This window comes from Vigna radiata, chromosome 5, assembly GCF_000741045.1.
Source record: "Vigna radiata var. radiata cultivar VC1973A chromosome 5, Vradiata_ver6, whole genome shotgun sequence".
In the NCBI taxonomy this organism is placed as follows: domain Eukaryota; kingdom Viridiplantae; phylum Streptophyta; class Magnoliopsida; order Fabales; family Fabaceae; genus Vigna; species Vigna radiata.
Window position 1 is genome coordinate 22,141,364 of NC_028355.1, and position 16,904 is coordinate 22,158,267.

At 33.7% G+C, this 16,904-nt stretch overlaps 1 protein-coding gene across 2 annotated transcripts; it reads right to left on the reverse strand.

Annotated features, from left to right (window-relative positions):
• Nucleotides 1-58: 58 nt before the first annotated feature.
• LOC106761333 (exocyst complex component SEC3A) lies at nt 59-15,494 on the reverse strand. Of its 2 annotated transcripts, XM_022780994.1 has the most exons (26): nt 15,349-15,494; nt 15,090-15,273; nt 14,247-14,317; nt 13,204-13,284; nt 12,949-13,016; nt 12,741-12,843; nt 12,424-12,572; nt 10,838-10,955; nt 10,372-10,476; nt 9,021-9,122; nt 8,797-8,934; nt 8,360-8,488; nt 8,191-8,271; nt 8,010-8,084; nt 6,299-6,472; nt 6,113-6,212; nt 5,936-6,000; nt 5,110-5,280; nt 4,935-5,014; nt 3,923-4,004; nt 2,474-2,571; nt 2,282-2,390; nt 2,109-2,180; nt 1,273-1,338; nt 1,104-1,193; nt 59-881 (listed from the first exon to the last, which is right to left on the reverse strand). In XM_022780994.1, exons 2-26 carry the CDS (start codon nt 15,259-15,261, stop codon nt 771-773), a joined length of 2,610 nt encoding a protein of 869 aa, XP_022636715.1. In that variant the 5' UTR covers nt 15,262-15,273; nt 15,349-15,494; the 3' UTR covers nt 59-770. The 2 variants fall into 2 exon arrangements, with proteins under 2 accessions (XP_022636715.1, XP_022636714.1); XM_022780993.1 differs by having other exon boundaries at nt 15,090-15,494.
• Between the last annotated feature and the right edge of the window lie 1,410 nt (nt 15,495-16,904).

A 16,904-nucleotide genomic window follows, 5' to 3' on the forward strand; every position in this document is an offset into this window, starting at 1 on the left:
TTTTATTGTAATTATAGTTTGTAAAATTGCCTATAGAGAAATTTATTTAAATATAAATTTCAAACAAAACGTTTTAACAGAATGTAATAAATGCTATTTATCGAAAACTTACGAGTTCATCGGGTGATTAGTTTCTCGCATAGAATTTGGTTCTATCCAAGACACGATTAGAAAGAATCATAACAACAGACCATAATGAATTAGATAAGTTTTAACATACTATTATGTGTCATGCTAATCTGTTGGGTCTTGTTTACAAGTATTCTTAAGATAGAGATGAAAAAAACAAAAAAAAAAACCTCAATTTTCACGAACTGAAATAAAATTGAACGACTCATAAAATCTAAATTAGTAGAAGATCATTTCAGTCCACCGCTTAACTATTTAAACTCAAGACAATGCTATTGTAGGCATCAAAAGGAGATTTTGGATTTTCATGGCGCCGAAATGACGTGGCAACTTGGAACACATTAATCAACAAGTACATGACTAAATATACATTCTATTAACACATGTATAATTTGTCCCTGTTTCTAGAATCCAGTATACTGGTTTTATTTGTATTAAAAGCTGATTATAAACATATTAAAATTATTCAGTTCATGAGATAGCAACAGTAATACAGATATTAAAATTAAACATGAGCTAAATATTGACCGCATTCCTTTTAGGATGCATTATGGTCAAGTAAATCCAAATACGTTGTGGTAGAAGTGATTACAGNCCAAAAAAANATATGTAAAAATGATAGAATGTGTATAAATAAAGATTTACATGGAAGCTAAAAGGTCTCGCAACTCCCCCACAGAAGGGACTGACTCAGCTGGGTATATCTTGGCAACAAGTTGGACAAAGGTTTCGTACTTATCAAGAAAATCCTTCTGTCATAGTTTTGGGGAAACAATAATCAGAATTTGTCCTACGGATTTGCGTTACTACTCCCACCTCCCTTCCACAATAGTTTGGACAAGAAAATACGGCTTATAAAAAATAATAATGCAACATACTTTACATACAAAGTCAGCGACTATCTACTTTAACTAATTTTTAACAGTTTATCCACTGCAGAAGTAAATAATATAAAAATCATTCTTAAACCGTACCTTGCATTTATCCCATAAGGAAGGTAAGAGTTCCTCGGAAGTCAAGTTTTTCTGCAACTTCTTATACATGGCAGCAATGGACTTGTCCACCTATAAACCCAACACAATCCACGGTGTAAGTATGTCGCTTACGAAAGTATTCAAAGAAAAAACAGGCACACACCCTTACCCCGGATAAACTGGACTTTAACGTCTTCCGTAGATCCGCTTTTGACAGCCCAACTTGGAAAGGAATCTGACAGCCCAATTCTTAATGTTAGAAATGCTCTTTGAAAACGAAATTCAAATTTCCCAAACATTATGCTTACAATGACAATAACTCTCACAAAGTTAATTCTATTTATTACACAATGTATTTATTAGAAAGTCTCATCGTGTATTTTTCTTTCCGTAAAAAAATTGCACATACAAGAACTAGGAATAAGTGGCATTCATTGCTATATTGTTTCTTAATTGTCTACTGTATATATATTAGGAATAGAGATCATAGCCAGTCATTGTATATAATTAGAGTACCTAATTTAGGTTGAAAAAAATTAGAAATTAGAATTATCTTGTCATTAATAGCTCTATAAATGTGTCTGTACTGCTGACTCTCGCACAAATTTAGACTGATATAAGTTGTAAGATCAACAATGCTATTTTGTATAATATTTCCGTGAGAAGTGTTTCAAACGATCAGGTTTTGAAGAATCCAGATGTGTAGTAAGAGATGAGAGAGAATGAATGAGGGAGAATATTACTTTCTTGTGCTCTCACAAAAACTATTTCATACCATTAAAACTGTAAGGAAATCCAAAATAAAAATCTATACATCTTGTGTTGGTTATAGCTTATAACATATGATGCCAAGAAAAGAATTTTAGACTAGATCTGCAGTGTTTAGTTCAATCAATGTTGGAGATATGTTGCAATCAATAGTTCAGTGAAATAAATGGAATTATAAGAATTTCTGTAAGGCAAGAGTGTATGAACATTAACAAACTTAATTATACCGAAACAGACCTCTTCAGGTGCAACATTATTCAATATCAAGTCCTCGATCTTTCGAGCAAACTGGAAAAGGCGTTCAAATTGCTGTCCAAGGCAGAAAAGCATAATGAGTAAACATCTTATATAGCATATAAATTCAAGTACGGTTGATAAAAAAAGACATAATTAGAGAATAAAATACTTACATAGTAGATAATCACACTAATATGGCGTGTACAAGCTTGCTCGTAGGCTTCACTAGCCTGATGATAAAACTTCGCTAAAGTGGGTACAACATTTGCAAGGTCATACAAACTGAGAAAAAAGAACAAAATCATAAGTCGAAATATGGACGATTGAAACAACCTTTATTTAGCAGGGTGATGCATAAACGTTACCTATTCTGAAATGCGGCATAGTTTTCTATGAGAAAAATATCTGCATACTTCGGATCTGCTTGTGCATTCTTTTCTAAAGTTACAAACATTATGCTGACCTGTCAAGCAACAATTCCCCAGTAAACATGACAATACTGGTCACATGTTGAAAAAAAAAAAGACAAAATGAAATACAAAAAAATGATGATTTAATACTACTTGGATAGCAAACAAAAGGGCTAAGCTGGAGACAATTGACAGTAGTATCCATCAATATAGGCAGATGACCTATAACTATCAATTCTCCATTCACTGGGATGCATCATTGTCTAAAGAAAATCATGAATATATGCACAGCAAAACAAAATTATTGTCTGTCTAGCCAAGGTAAATGTTAAACCTGTAAAACTTTTCTAAAATACTTCTTTACTGGTGTAATATGTTTGCTTATTTTAATTGGTAAATTGTACATCTGAAATCAACGTGTACATGTCCTTTTTACTGATAGCATGTATGGCTGTGATTCCCTTTATATTTCACATGCATATAAATGAGAAGTATAATGTACAATATGGATTTTGCAGCAGAAATAAAAATTGTTGTATCTCTTCTCTTTTCAGGCTTTTCTAATTGTTAATGGTTTAGGCAAATGTTATTAAACTATGTTTAAACATTAATAACATCAACTGATGTAAATCAAAGTTAATTGGATCAGATAAACTAGGTTTTATTTGATGTCGTTGGAGATCTTATACTAGCAGCTACCGTTTGGAAGAAGCTATAGGAAGAACAACCACTAGACTAAAGCAATATTTTAGTTTATGTAGAAAATTTTAACTTAAATATACATTTTTACATAATTTAATATCTAAATATAAATCTGTTCATTTGATTCAAACAGTGATCACTTGTTCAACCACTAAACCATCGATCTAATAACCCAACTGAGTGTATGACCTGTCCGATTTTGATAACACTGATTTAGGTTGTGTTCCTTTGACATTGGTGCCTGGAGTTGTGTCCTTATAAGCTGTAGGTTTGGAATAAATTGAATGTAAACCCTAGTCAGTGATCAGATGGCTTCAAGAAGCAATGTCTATTCTATTCCTAATTTTTCAGGGAAATTTGTTGTGTACGATCGTTTAAATCAGATCATGTGTGAACTCTGTGGCTTATGAGAGAATCTGGATCAAGACCAGAAAGTTCCACATTGAGAGTTAATCCTACCATAAATGAAATGAAATGGGAGTTGTCTTGATCATGACCAGAAAGTCCACCTTTAAGAGTTAATCCCACTCTAACTCAGATGAAGCAACATGAAGAAGAGACCTTTGAAGGAGAAAGTTGTTACTTGCTACACTCAGCCTTGACAAATCATGTTTTTACAAGTATTATGAATTTGGAGACAGCCAACCAAATATGGGATGAGACTACACAAAAACAAAAAAGTTCTGAAAAAGAATCACTTACAAATTTTGTGTATGCTTGGTCAACCAAATCCCTCGACTGTCCTGCAACAAACTGTTCCATCCGTGTTGCAAGGGCTGCAAATCTATAACAAGCGACACATTGCTAAACACTAGACATGAAGATAGGCATGATATTTTAAACACAGACTGAAAAGTAAATAGAATCAGAGTCACCTTAAAAATTTCAAAAACATTCTTTTGAAACATCATACAATTTAGAGAACCTTGTTAGAATCTTGAAGATATGTTAGAATTCTATGTATATAGTAACTTACGATATCGGGATCAATTAGATTGATTCTCCAATTATGTTATTAGTCTAAAATAGGGTAACTGAATATTCTATAATTATGTTTTCTCCTCTGTATAAATTGAATAGCTACGTTGTGGTCCAAACATACGGAATTCGTCATGTCTTATCGATTTCTCTCTTTTGGAATGGTATCAAGAGCCCACGAGAAGTGAACCCCAATCCATGCTTTTCCCGGTGGACCCACTGCTAATAGGTGTAAATTTTTCAGAAACTGTACTTTTTTCAGTTTATGTTTCTTTTCTTGTCCCCTATTGTTCAACTCCGATAATACTCTTCATTGTCGATGACTTCTAATGAGCTTTCCAGCAAATCTTTTTGCAACCAGACTCGCCCTGTTCGGTTGGTTTTGGACTTTTGGTCCTTCTTGCATTCTGACACTGTTTGGCTGGTTGCCCTCTGTTTGACTATTTTCCACATTGTTTGACTGTTTTTCTCTTCGTGGCTAACCCATGACGACTCGTAAAGCTGATGTGTCTGCTTTCACCAACTTTAACACTGGGTCACCATATGCAGATAAGTTGGACAAAACTACTAAGATTTTGGACAGATTCTTCCTGCACCTCCATAATTACTTGTCCTCTTATATAAAAATCTTTTCATTTTTGTAAATTTTTGGATGGTTAATTCAAAAGTAAAAAAGAAAAATTCCCCGATTGTCTAAAGAGATGAGGGAAAAAGTTAACACCAAAGGTCCTCTCACCTAGGAATGTATGGTAGGACACCTGTTTGGCGAGCATTGCGCTCATTTCTTTCAATTTGATGGCAAGCATCGTCCACAAACTGGAAAAAAAAAAAAAAAATCCAATCGTATGAATTGTGTTAGCATCTCAATCGTCTAAATGCAGTGGGAATTCTTTATAAAACTAGTCACATACCCGACCGAACTGAAAGGATATGCGAGCCTCTAAGTCATCAAGCAAAACGCGTACATAACCTGCTGCATCAGCTTTCTGACCCGAGAGATAGCGCTCTGTAGTTCCATGCATTGATATGCAGCACAAAGGATCAATCTTGTATGCCCAGTCCACAACAGAACCAAAGTCTTCCTAAAATCAGAGAAATTATAGCATCTTTAGAGCAGTTCTGGAAAGTCTTTACAAATTGTTCAATTATATGGAACCATATATTTATCAGTTATAGACCATAACATGATATATGCTATGTTCAGCTTATAAGAGATAAAATATCAAATGCTGCAACTGTGATTAATTGTTTTGGTCCCTGAAAAATTAGCCATCAACCACTTTTGTCCTGAAAGAAATTGCTCCTGAAGTTTAGTTTTCAATCCATGGGTTATTAATTGATGTCTCACAAGATGCAGACGCAACTTGTTTTAGGTCCTTGAAAGATAGTCCTCTTCTTCTACCATCTATTCTCATCCATACATCTTATGTAGTATTTCTTGTGCCACAATCAACATTTAGATTAGAGCTAACTCATGTTGCTTAACATAAGGACGGTTGAATATTCGATAACCTTGAGAACAATTTCTTTCTTGCAAGACTAAAATGACTAACCCTTGATTAGCATAGGGACTAAAATGTCTACCACTTCACAAAAGCTGCACCACTTTCTCTTGAATTTGGATCCTCTGACATGAGTTAACAGTTATACTAAGAGAGAAACAAGATACAAAACAATACAATTAAATTTTCATTACAAAAAACAAAGAAAGAGAATTTCTTTCTATTACATACGTACTTGAATTCCATCAAGCAAATCCTGAAGTGATTCATTTAAAGCTGCAAGATCCACAGCAACTTTACCTGAGGCAGAAGAAATGTCCAAATTATGGAACAATTGATCACCTCGTAGTAAAATAAATCATACTAGTTTAAGAAAAACAGAAAGGATACTTCTTGAAGGTGAGACATGTACCAGATGCAATACCATCATCATCCTCATCATTGTGTGTAGTTTTATTACCATCAACAGCTGAAGGAACTTCAAAGCACATGAAGTGTGCAAAAAACAAGCTCTAAAACACAGGCCATGAATATTTATACATCTGAAACATGAAATATTAACGAGTTTGGTGGAAGGGAGAATTCTAAGAACTTTCACCTCATCCACCAAGAGTGGGATAAAAATCGTGAGCATCTTTGCATATGCTTCAGAAACTGTTGCAGTGTCAGCAGGATTTACATTTTGACCGGACCCCGTGAAGACTTCAAGCCAAACAGAGGGGGTTTTAGAAGTTTTCACACCAGCACGAAGTTCATTAGCAAACTCCCGGGCCTATAGAGGAAACTTAAAACTTCAGGCTCCATATGCCCGCTATTTTACCAAAGCATAATAAACCACAATATATAAACCAAAAATCAAATAATAATTATAACAAAAATTTGTCAATTATAGCAGGTCATGAACATCTAAAAGAGTCATGATAAAGATGAACCCACTTCAAGTTCAAGGATATGCTATTCAAATCATAATTATAACAATTTTATTTGTCAATTGTTGCATATCATAAACTTCCTTTAAGTGAAGGCCAAAAGAGTCACAACAAAGATGAAAAAACATCAAAATTAAGGATGTTCTGTTCAATTATTCGCAGAATAGTTCCAAGACATCACATCTCTGCATCAGGTTAAGTAATGATAAAGGTAAAACCACCATGTCCTTTGCATATGTTTTTGAGACAGTTGCTGAGATGGACCCAAAAAATATAATCATTGATACCTCCAATTGGTGCAATAAAAGTCTTACAATTTTGTGTTAGGACTTTCATTTCAACCTGAAAAACCATTAATAAGTGTTTTATTTCATTAATTGACAGATTTTAATAGTTGTTATATTTTAAATGAATGTTCATGTATTAGACAGTTTCCTTGTATAGCTATAGGGAAAGCTTCCTAATATTACGTATTAAATGGGTTTCTCTGGATGATGTGAAATATTCAGTCAAATTTGATAGATTTTATTCTCAAGTCTAGGAATAATATGTGATATATTATTTTATGAAATACATCAGATTTATATGTGTAGAACCTGTTGACAATTTTAGAAAATAGGTAAAACTTATTCTAGGGGACCAATTAATCATTTATGCGATTGTTTCTACATATACCAATCGTTGCATTAATATCAAGATAGTGTAAGCATACAGAACAAAAATATAGCAAGGTTGATATAAAACTTCCTAAAGTGCATATGGAACAATCATGGTTTTGACATTTACTACAATTCTTAAGTTGAGAAACCTTATAAAATATGGTAATTGGAATTGAGTCATGAAAGAAAAAATGAGGGTACTGGAAAGCAACATACAACTTAAAGAGGAAACAGACAAGCCAATTGGTAATAAAACCAGACACATAAAGATAGACCAGTACTTCATCAAGGAGAAACTAAACAATGGTCCCATAACTACAGCCTACACGTTTCCTGCAAGAATTCAATTGGCTGAAGTATTCATCAAGGAGCTTCCTACATGGTTTTCAGATCTTGGAAAAACAAGAATGATTGAGATTCTTTGAGTAAATATACAACCAGCACTATTCCAAAATATAACAATATTTGCAGTGACCCCTTCAATTGTTGAGAGACACTTATTTACAGTATTTTGAAATCATGATTTTATTAGGCGCCGCCTATATAATGACAGCGGCACTTATATACTTTTATCAAGAAATATATTTCAGTTTTCCCTTATTTCGACTATAATGACTTTCTCAATTCAAAAAGACCTGGTAACGGCAAGAATTTTACCACCAAATGACCAAGAAATAAAAAAATAACACCAATACAGTGTGAATAGGTTGTTATCTCAGACCTCCTTGCGAAGAAGCAAGTTTAGAGAACTGCAATAGGCTTTTCTCAGTGGACCCAAACAATTCTTATCAAGAATCTGCAGGTTTACAGGAAACTAATAAGGAAGAAACAAAGAAATTAACTTGGTGAATACACACAAAACAGAACTTTAAGCTGAAAGTGTAAATCATTCATAATTAAACCTTTAAATGCTTAAGAAGGCGTGCATATGTCCTGCACTTGAACCTCAAGTCAGCATGATCTGGCCTTTTCAACTGCCCTCGCTAATTAGAGTATGCAAACAAAGTGACAAATGAATGATTCTAATTTCTAATACTTCAAAAGTTTATCATGAACTTACGCAGAAAATACCTGAGAGAAGTAATTTTTATCATTCAACATAAAGTCCACAAAAGTAGCAAAGTAATTTCTCATGTACTCAGAAGCTTTCCCAACAAAAGTAGACTTTATTATTTGAAGTTCTCCTCGCTTCTCTTTAACCTGTACAAATAGCAGAAAGAAACAATCACTAAAACAAATGAGTTTTAGATCTTACACATGTTTTCTAAACAGGCCATGGCAAATACCTATTTTCTCACTGAGGCCCAAAATCCATACCATCGAAAATAAACAGTTTCCATGCCAATCAAAACGGAAGCAACTAATGAATGCAAATAAAAATTGTCACCTTCAATCTATTCTCTTCGTTTAACATTAACAAAACAATACGAAGGCATGGGCCTGAACTTTCTATTTCTAAATAATTAAAACTTGTTTTAATATTATTAAAAGTAAGGCAAGGAACATACTCCTCTCATTTTTGCATAAGTAGGATCTATGTTAGGCACTTCAAGACCACGCATGGCAGTTGTCAACCACTCACATGCCTCTATGTTTTGCTGCATTTGTGCTTCATCAAATGAATCTCCTGTCAAACATGCTGAATACTACACCCAATGAAACATCATTGATTACCAAGCCATTAAAAGTTCATCAAACTCAAAATATGGGAATTCACCACTGTAAGCCATACCTCTGAAGGGATACTCAATTGCTGAAGAAGCTTATCAAGCTCTTCAATAAGAGATCTGTTATTTACATTTTGCATTTCCAACTTGTTATTGCGGGTTTCAATCTGGGATACCATAAAAGGATTGAGACAAAATAAGAAAAGTTCATTGAAATTCTTTAAGTCAAAATGGAGATGCTACTAAAGGCTGCGTGGATAAGAGATCCTTCATACAAACAGAAATATCAATGAGGCAAAGTTGCCCAATCTCGGCCTATTTCTAAGAGAAACACTAAAAAAACCCCAAGTTTTACACCAAATAGAAGCCAAATGCCTAGTGTTTATCCCAAATAAGTTTCACATTCAAAGACATCTCCATAAAGAAGTGAGAATAACGCTCCAACCACACCAAAGGTTAGACTTCATTGACTTGAACAGAGAACTGAAATTGCATATTATTTTTTATTTTCTATTAATTTACGCCAGTAGAAACAATACGCATCAGAGAGATGAAAAATAAATGCTACCAAAGAGATTTTAGGCCACAAAATTGTACATAATAATAGTAAGACAGTAATTAGAAAGTAATCCTAGTCACATTATTAAGTTATGAGCATTAAGCTGGCAAATGATGTATCATGTCCCACTTGCTCGAAATATATTGAAAGCATTATATAGGAAGTCCCTTTGGTTAGCACATCGCCTACTAGGATTTTGAAGGGGCACGTAATGTAGTTTTGAGACCACTCTCCAACTTTTCCTCAATAAAGCGACATTTTTTGTGTTTTGTCCTGTCATTGTAGGCAATGCCTTAAGGGCTGTCACAACATAGAATCTTCATAATTAAATACGGGGTTGTCAAAGTATTATTTTCATTCGTAATATTTCAGTAACTCCTTGAGCTATGCTATAGATTGGCTAATATCCTTATTTCTATTCACATGCTTAGAAAAGATTTGAATTGTTCACCAACATCTTTCTCATTGTACCTTTCATGACCTAACCACAGGGAAGATGTCTCCTCCTCGAAGGTTAAAGAACAAGATAGAGAAAAATGTAGTCGAATATTCATTTTTGTATGAGGTGACAATATGTTTAGATTACTATATTTGACTGTTTAATGATGATTTTGAATATATAAATATTGGTTGTTAAATTAAATAATTCATAATGATCTAGTATCTAGATTTGTGTTCCGTGTCCTATGTTTTGGAGACTACACGTTGAAATGTCTCTGATCATGTTGTGCCCGGTGTCCATGTCAGTATTTGTGTTACATAGCTTGATAAACATGGGTTCCAGTAAATACACTGACATAAATACCACAAAGTAAATTGCAAAGCAAATTATTCTCCCAGCTTTAACGAGCACTTACTGATTCAATATCTTCCCTCATGTGTCGAAGTTTTACGTTGAACATGGCTAACCATTCATTCATGTCTTCCAGACTATTTGTTGCTGACTCAAGCCCGTGCAATACCTGCAAAGCATAGATTATCAGTACGAAACACTTCATAAAAAATATTAAAATAATCTTTACTTCATAATGTTGAGCAACATGAAGATTTGTAAAACTAAGCAGACGTTTCCTTGTATCACAACAACTATAATGATTGAAGTGACAATACACGAGCTTAAAATATCAAAACGAGGTTTTTAAAGTTCGAAGAGGGCGACAAAATTAAGCAAATTAGTTTACCCGATAAAGAAGACCACAAAAGTGTATGGGTGACTCAAATAATTGTAATCATAGCTCGATTTAACACAAATGGTTTGTTTAGTCTATAATTTAAAGGTTATACCAGCAAAAGAAAGAAAACAAACTTCAAGAACAGTTATACCTCATCTATCAAAGGTTCACTTTCTAAAATGGCATGCACATTTGCTGCTTCCAGAGCTTGGAGCTCTCTTTTTAACCTTTCAGAAAATGCCTCTGCTTCACCAACACCCATGATATAACTGCACATTCAAAGACTACAGGTTGCGTACCGAGAAATGTTGGATAGTGAAGACAAGATATAAACATCTCATATTTTACTCGACAAAAGAAGTTTGATACAGATTAACATGACGGGGGCAATGTGATTGATGAGGCTAAAAGAAAAATTTAACACTGATAATATTACAAGAATGAAATAAGTAAGGGCATGTGCCCCCCATTTTGACACAAGTAGGTCTGTCCATCCAGGGGAAGATCTTGTTAGTGACAAAGGAGACACATGCCTCTCCTCCAACTTTTTCAAAATTTCATATATGTGTCTGAGGATATATTGTGAGAATCCTTTTTATTTGAGAATGAGTTGCAATTATATATAGATGGTGAATATTTGAGCACTTAAAAGTTATAAGACTTTTTTGAAAAACTAATGTGAACTTTGTTTTTCAATATTAACCATTTATGACAAGGCCAAATGGTCAATATATATTTTTCTCACTTTAATTTGATTTATTTTGCCCTTCTCCTTTCTTGGCTTCCCGCACAACAAGGGATCTTTTGTGCAAAGTAATGTGGTGCAATCTGCTTAATAATGAAAATTGTATTTGTGTTAGTTTTCTTTTATCTCTCTAAATTTTGGCATTTTATGCACGACAAATATCATATTTTACCTTTTTTGTACAACTTTACTACAGGCCTTGTTTTTTTAACTCTTTATATTTTGGTATGATGAGAGTTACGTACTTGGCAGAAAATTATAGCAAGGTGACTCTTTTTTCTTTTCTTTTTTAACAAAAACTGGAAATAAAAAAGTCAACGATTTTAGATAAAATTACGAAATAAGAAATAGCTTATGAATAATTTTTTCAAATTTTATTTTGGCTCCCCAGTTTTTTTCATTCAAGCTCTGCCACAGGACCTTCTGCAAGAATTTAATTCTGCATACTTGTATTGTAAAAGAAAATATCATCCAACAAAAGCACTTTTCCTAAAAGAATAACCTAAGTATCTTTGTATCCACTAACATAATAAATACTTTCATTTGAACTTTTTAACATGTAACAATCATGTTAGTACTTGGTATTTCCTTGGGGGGCAAACATCACAAGGATTGTCCTAAACTTTTATGAAAACTAATCCTGCCTGGGTGTTGGATTTGCTCTAGCCAAAAATGTGCTTCTAGTGGGTTTTGAAACCCTGCACTGCAGGTAAAGTGAGATACATAGAGTTAAGTTTTCCAACTAAGTTTTATCTTGCTGTTACTAGTACATGAATTCCCTGTATCAATATCAATCACAAAATATGGTGGACATAAATTTGCAAGGGAAGAGAGAGAGAGAGAGAGAGAGAGAGAGAGAGAGAGAGAGAGAGAGAGAGACTTTCTATGACATTGCAACAGCCCTTTGCAGAGAGAAGACATGAACTATATCGTTATTCATCACAGATATTTAACCTCAGATACAAATTAAGAAAGAAAGTGATAGCACTTACGTTCCCAGAAGAGCCTCTATGTCCTCTTCCTCTGCCTGGGAGACAAGTTCCTTTTCAACATAGACTTTCAATTCTGATTCAGTCACAGAAGATGCAATAGAAGCATCACCGTGTTGGTTACTTTGAGCGGAAACTGCAGGTGTATTTTCCTATTTCACATTTTTTAAAATAAATAAATGGATAAACCAATAGTGTGTAACAATTAACAGAAATCAGTCACCGAGTAAGAATAATCTAATACAAAATAATGATTGCAGCGTGACAGTAAAGGCAGTAAATCAACTTTGAACTTAAGTGAATAGAAGACCATTGTTAACCTTAGCCCAAAGAGCCATCTCCACAACATCAATACCAACAACCTTCGGTAAGCGACCCAGGACATCTTTGCAGATATTTAAGATACAAAGCAGGAAGCGATTTCTATAAGACGAGCAACAAATGTAGTGAGCCAAAAATCATTCTCCTGACAGAAAATGATAAAGGATCAAACTCTACATGCCTAAATTATACATTTAACGGTATAACCTGTCATCCGTATTGCGCATTGTCCACTGTGAAGGAGCCACGCTCTGGCTTCTAAGGTTATCAAACCCCTATAAGATATATATATATATATGCATTAGCAAATAAAAAGAGACATAACAGAGAGATACAAAAGGCATTTAGAAAGAAGCTTCATAATAGAAACTGGCTGCATCCCGATTTGGTTATGTTCCACAGGCTGGGAACATTGTATTCAGAACCAGAAAGATACGACAGCAAGAAAGAATGGGATATTACCAGTGTAAATGTACATCCACTGGGGTCATTTGTTACAACTTCCATTTTTGAGAGGTGCTTTAGCTTGTATAACTTAGCAGGCTGCAACACAAGAAGTTTCGTAGTGAATAGAAATATGCTTAAACCTCCAGTTAAGGCAAATTCAAGGTTGAAGAAAGAGACTATGCTAACATTTACTGTGCAGTTGGTCGGCTTCAGTTTATCTATTTTTTCTACCAACAAAGGAAAGGTGGAAAATTTCCTCACATTAATAATGATTACATTTTAAGAGTAGCTAAATATAAATATGCTACATCTCATTGTTTTTTATGGATCAGGGAACAGAGATAAAATCATGTTTTTGTACTAATATCATGAGATGGTATATACTGTAATCTATCTTATCGTATCTACCTGAAATCTCTATCACATTCTCTTCATGTTGAAACATATACATTTTGAGCGTAAAACTATATATCAATGACTAATCCGATAGCGGTCATATAGAGGGTGGCAGTATAAGTCTAATAAGCAACAAATCTCCCGATAATAGATGGTACAATAGTTCCAACAAACAACAAATCTCGTTAGAATAAGCTTTAAATAGCTTTAATATCATCTTAAAAAATGAACTTTAAATGTCAATCTTACAAAACTGACTAATAAGATGAGATTAATACTCACATATATACTACGGATCTATTTTATCTTTAGTCGATATGGATATCCAACAAAAGTCCTGACTATGCTAATTAGTTGGTCTGTTCGCGTCAACCTTTTTCTGATTGAAGAGGCATACTAGTTTATACTAAGGTTGCGCAATTATTTGACACATAAAGAAAGGGATAACTAACCGATGCAGCAAGGGTGAATGAAACTAAACAAGGGTAAGATTTATACATTAAAGTTGAAAGTAGAAGAAATGGCAAAAGATGTAAAAATCATTTCAGTTAGGTCATAAAAGAATAAAATTTTGGCCAAAACAAAAATGTCAGCCACACGCAGGACTTTTTACCTTATTGAGCCACAAGTGAAGGAGAGAATTGGAAAGAAAAGCACATTACCTCAAGCACCCCTCCTGTTGAATACTTTAAAACTCGAAGAAAAGCTTTTGTCCGCTGACCTTTCGCTTTTGCTAAAAAATTAACATTTGGTCACCAACAGTGCAACAAATACAGAATTCAACAAATCATCACCACAGTAACACACGATGAAGTGACCACATTCGATCACCTATCCATAACATCACCAGTTACGAATGCACTACGAGTTAAAGTATTCAAAATGCTAAATCCTCCCACTTATGCCATCATAAAAGTGAAAAAATCTGTAATCACCTGCTAAAATAAGGGACGCATAGTTTTAGTTTCTAATCACATACACACTTGCTGTCAACACGAAACTGAAACAGCCAAACTAACTGGATTCAAAACAATGAGTCCTATGAAGTAAATTATGCTGTACTCCATAAGTTAACACAACTAAGTGAAAAGGTTTCTACAAAAATTAAGTCTATAAATGGATTTTAACCTTCAAACTCAACTCATTTTAACCTTTTCTTTTTTCTTATAGTTACTTGTAAAAAAGTATATTCAGTGGCTTGTAATATAACAGCCAATAAGACATAAGAACCAAAAAAAACATCTAGAGAGGTACCATTAACGAGACGAAACGAGCACGTAATGCACAGCTACTACATTTTAAATGTTTTTAGCGACAGCCACGGAATGCAAAACTGCTACATTTGAAACATAAACAGACCACGCTTGGCAACACACGTCATGATTCAATGATTCACGTATTTGTTGTGAGGAAGGTTCTAGAAGTGTGAAAAGTTATTCCGGCGTTGATCGAAAAATGTGGAAAGAAAGAGAATGCGGAGAGAGTGAGAGAGAAATGGCGCGTACTGCATAGAACGAGCACCCTAGGCTTAGCCATTTGGCGAACCTTAGCAGATTTTCCCCACGTGCCGTGAGTCTTGACGGTCCGAATGCAGAGAACGACCTTGTGCTTGGTGCCCTCAACTGCGAGCTGGCATGCTCGCCGAAGCTCGGCATCGTCGGCGCTCGATTTCGCCATTTCTTCTCCGATCTGAAACCAGGAGCGTGTGAGAAGTTTGTGCGAAGAGGGAGTGTGCCTGTTATTATTTTTAGCTGTGAGTCTAACAAAATGTCATAAACGGTTTTCCGTTGGCGCTTTCTCCTTGCGTCCGTGGCGACTCGTGTTGCTTCACTTTTTAAGCGCTACGAAGGATTCGTGGCGATGCGACTCGTGGTGGTCCATTCCCTAAAACCTATTCTGCACGTTTTCAATTACACCCGCCCCTCATTTCGTGGGATCATCACCTTATACAAATAATCGAGGTTAAAATAATAAAGGTTTAAATATTTTTGTCCTCAGTTAAATTCTAATGGTCAGTTTAGTTTAGTGTGCATTTTAAAAATGTTAATCTTTAGTCCTTATAATATGATGTATCAAATTAATAATAAATCACAAGTTTTTCATTAAGTGGTTTGTTGTTCATAACACCTTTCATTAACAAATCACAAAATATTGGATACCTAGGTATGAAAATTTGTAATTTATTGTTCATTAAGTAACACATCAGAAGTTGTTTTTCATTAAGTGATTTGTTATTCATAACACCTTCCGTTAACAAATCACAAAATATTAACATTGTGATTTGTTACTTAATGAACAATAAATCACAAATTTTCATACCTAGGTATCCAATATTTTGTGATTTGTTAACGAAATGTGTTATGAATAACAGATCACTTAATGAAAAACTTGTGATTTGTTAACGAATATGACTAATTTGATACATTTTTCATATAATAGGAACTAAAGGTTAACATTTTTAAAAATAGAAACTAAACTGAATATTAGAACTTAACTTAGAAACTAAAAAAGGGTTTAAACCAATAATAAATAGATAAACATAACTATAATATTAATAAACATGTTCATAAAATTAAACAACCTATTGTTTAAAATTAGAGGGTACAAATTATGAAGAGAGAATATTAAAGGAATTGTTATTTTTTCCCCTCAGTGGTTGATATACATAATTGTTATTTCGCACCTAAATTCTTAAGAAATGTAGGTTATATATTAAGTCTTTATACATAAGTCATTGAAACTAGTAAAATATAAAGAAAGGATATATGTTGAAATAAATGAACTGAAAGTAAGGAAGACGTTTGCTGATGTAATCCTTCATAAATTTTCAATTACTTTAGCCTGCCATAGCCCTACCTACAATCTTCCTAGTTACAAAATGATAAAATCCAAACACCAACATGTTTAGTTTGTTTTATTTCTGATTATTAATTTTATATTTTCTTTTTAGTTATAAATTTAATAACTTCTAACCATGTTTCTTTTAATATTTTGAAATTAATTATGGAAACATTTATTTATTTTGAAATCCTTCGTAGAAGGTTGAAAACAAAAAACAAAGTAAAGTAATATGGTCTTTTTAATTATAATTGTTGATCATAGTAGATGCTAATTGAAAATAGTATGAGAAAACAAATCAAATTCGTTCACAAAATGCATGTCATGATCCAAATTGTCTAACATCAACTTTCGTTAGGTAGTGTGTACACATTTATATTGCGTAATAAGATAACAGCTACACCGTATGGAAAAAGTAATAACAATTACGAGAGTATGGCTGTAATTAATACATGTTAGAGAAGAGTTATTATTTTTCTGAT

Coding starts and splice junctions, on each gene's coding strand:
- LOC106761333 (XM_022780994.1), bottom strand. CDS start 15,261: ATGGCGAAATCGAGCGCCGACGATGCCGAGCTTCGGCGAGCATGCCAG. Junction 10,956..12,423: donor ATAGAGGCTCTTCTGGGAAC/GTAAGTGCTATC, acceptor TTGAATGTGCAG/TTATATCATGGGTGTTGGTG. Junction 5,281..5,935: donor ATTTGCTTGATGGAATTCAA/GTACGTATGTAA, acceptor CTCTGATTTTAG/GAAGACTTTGGTTCTGTTGT.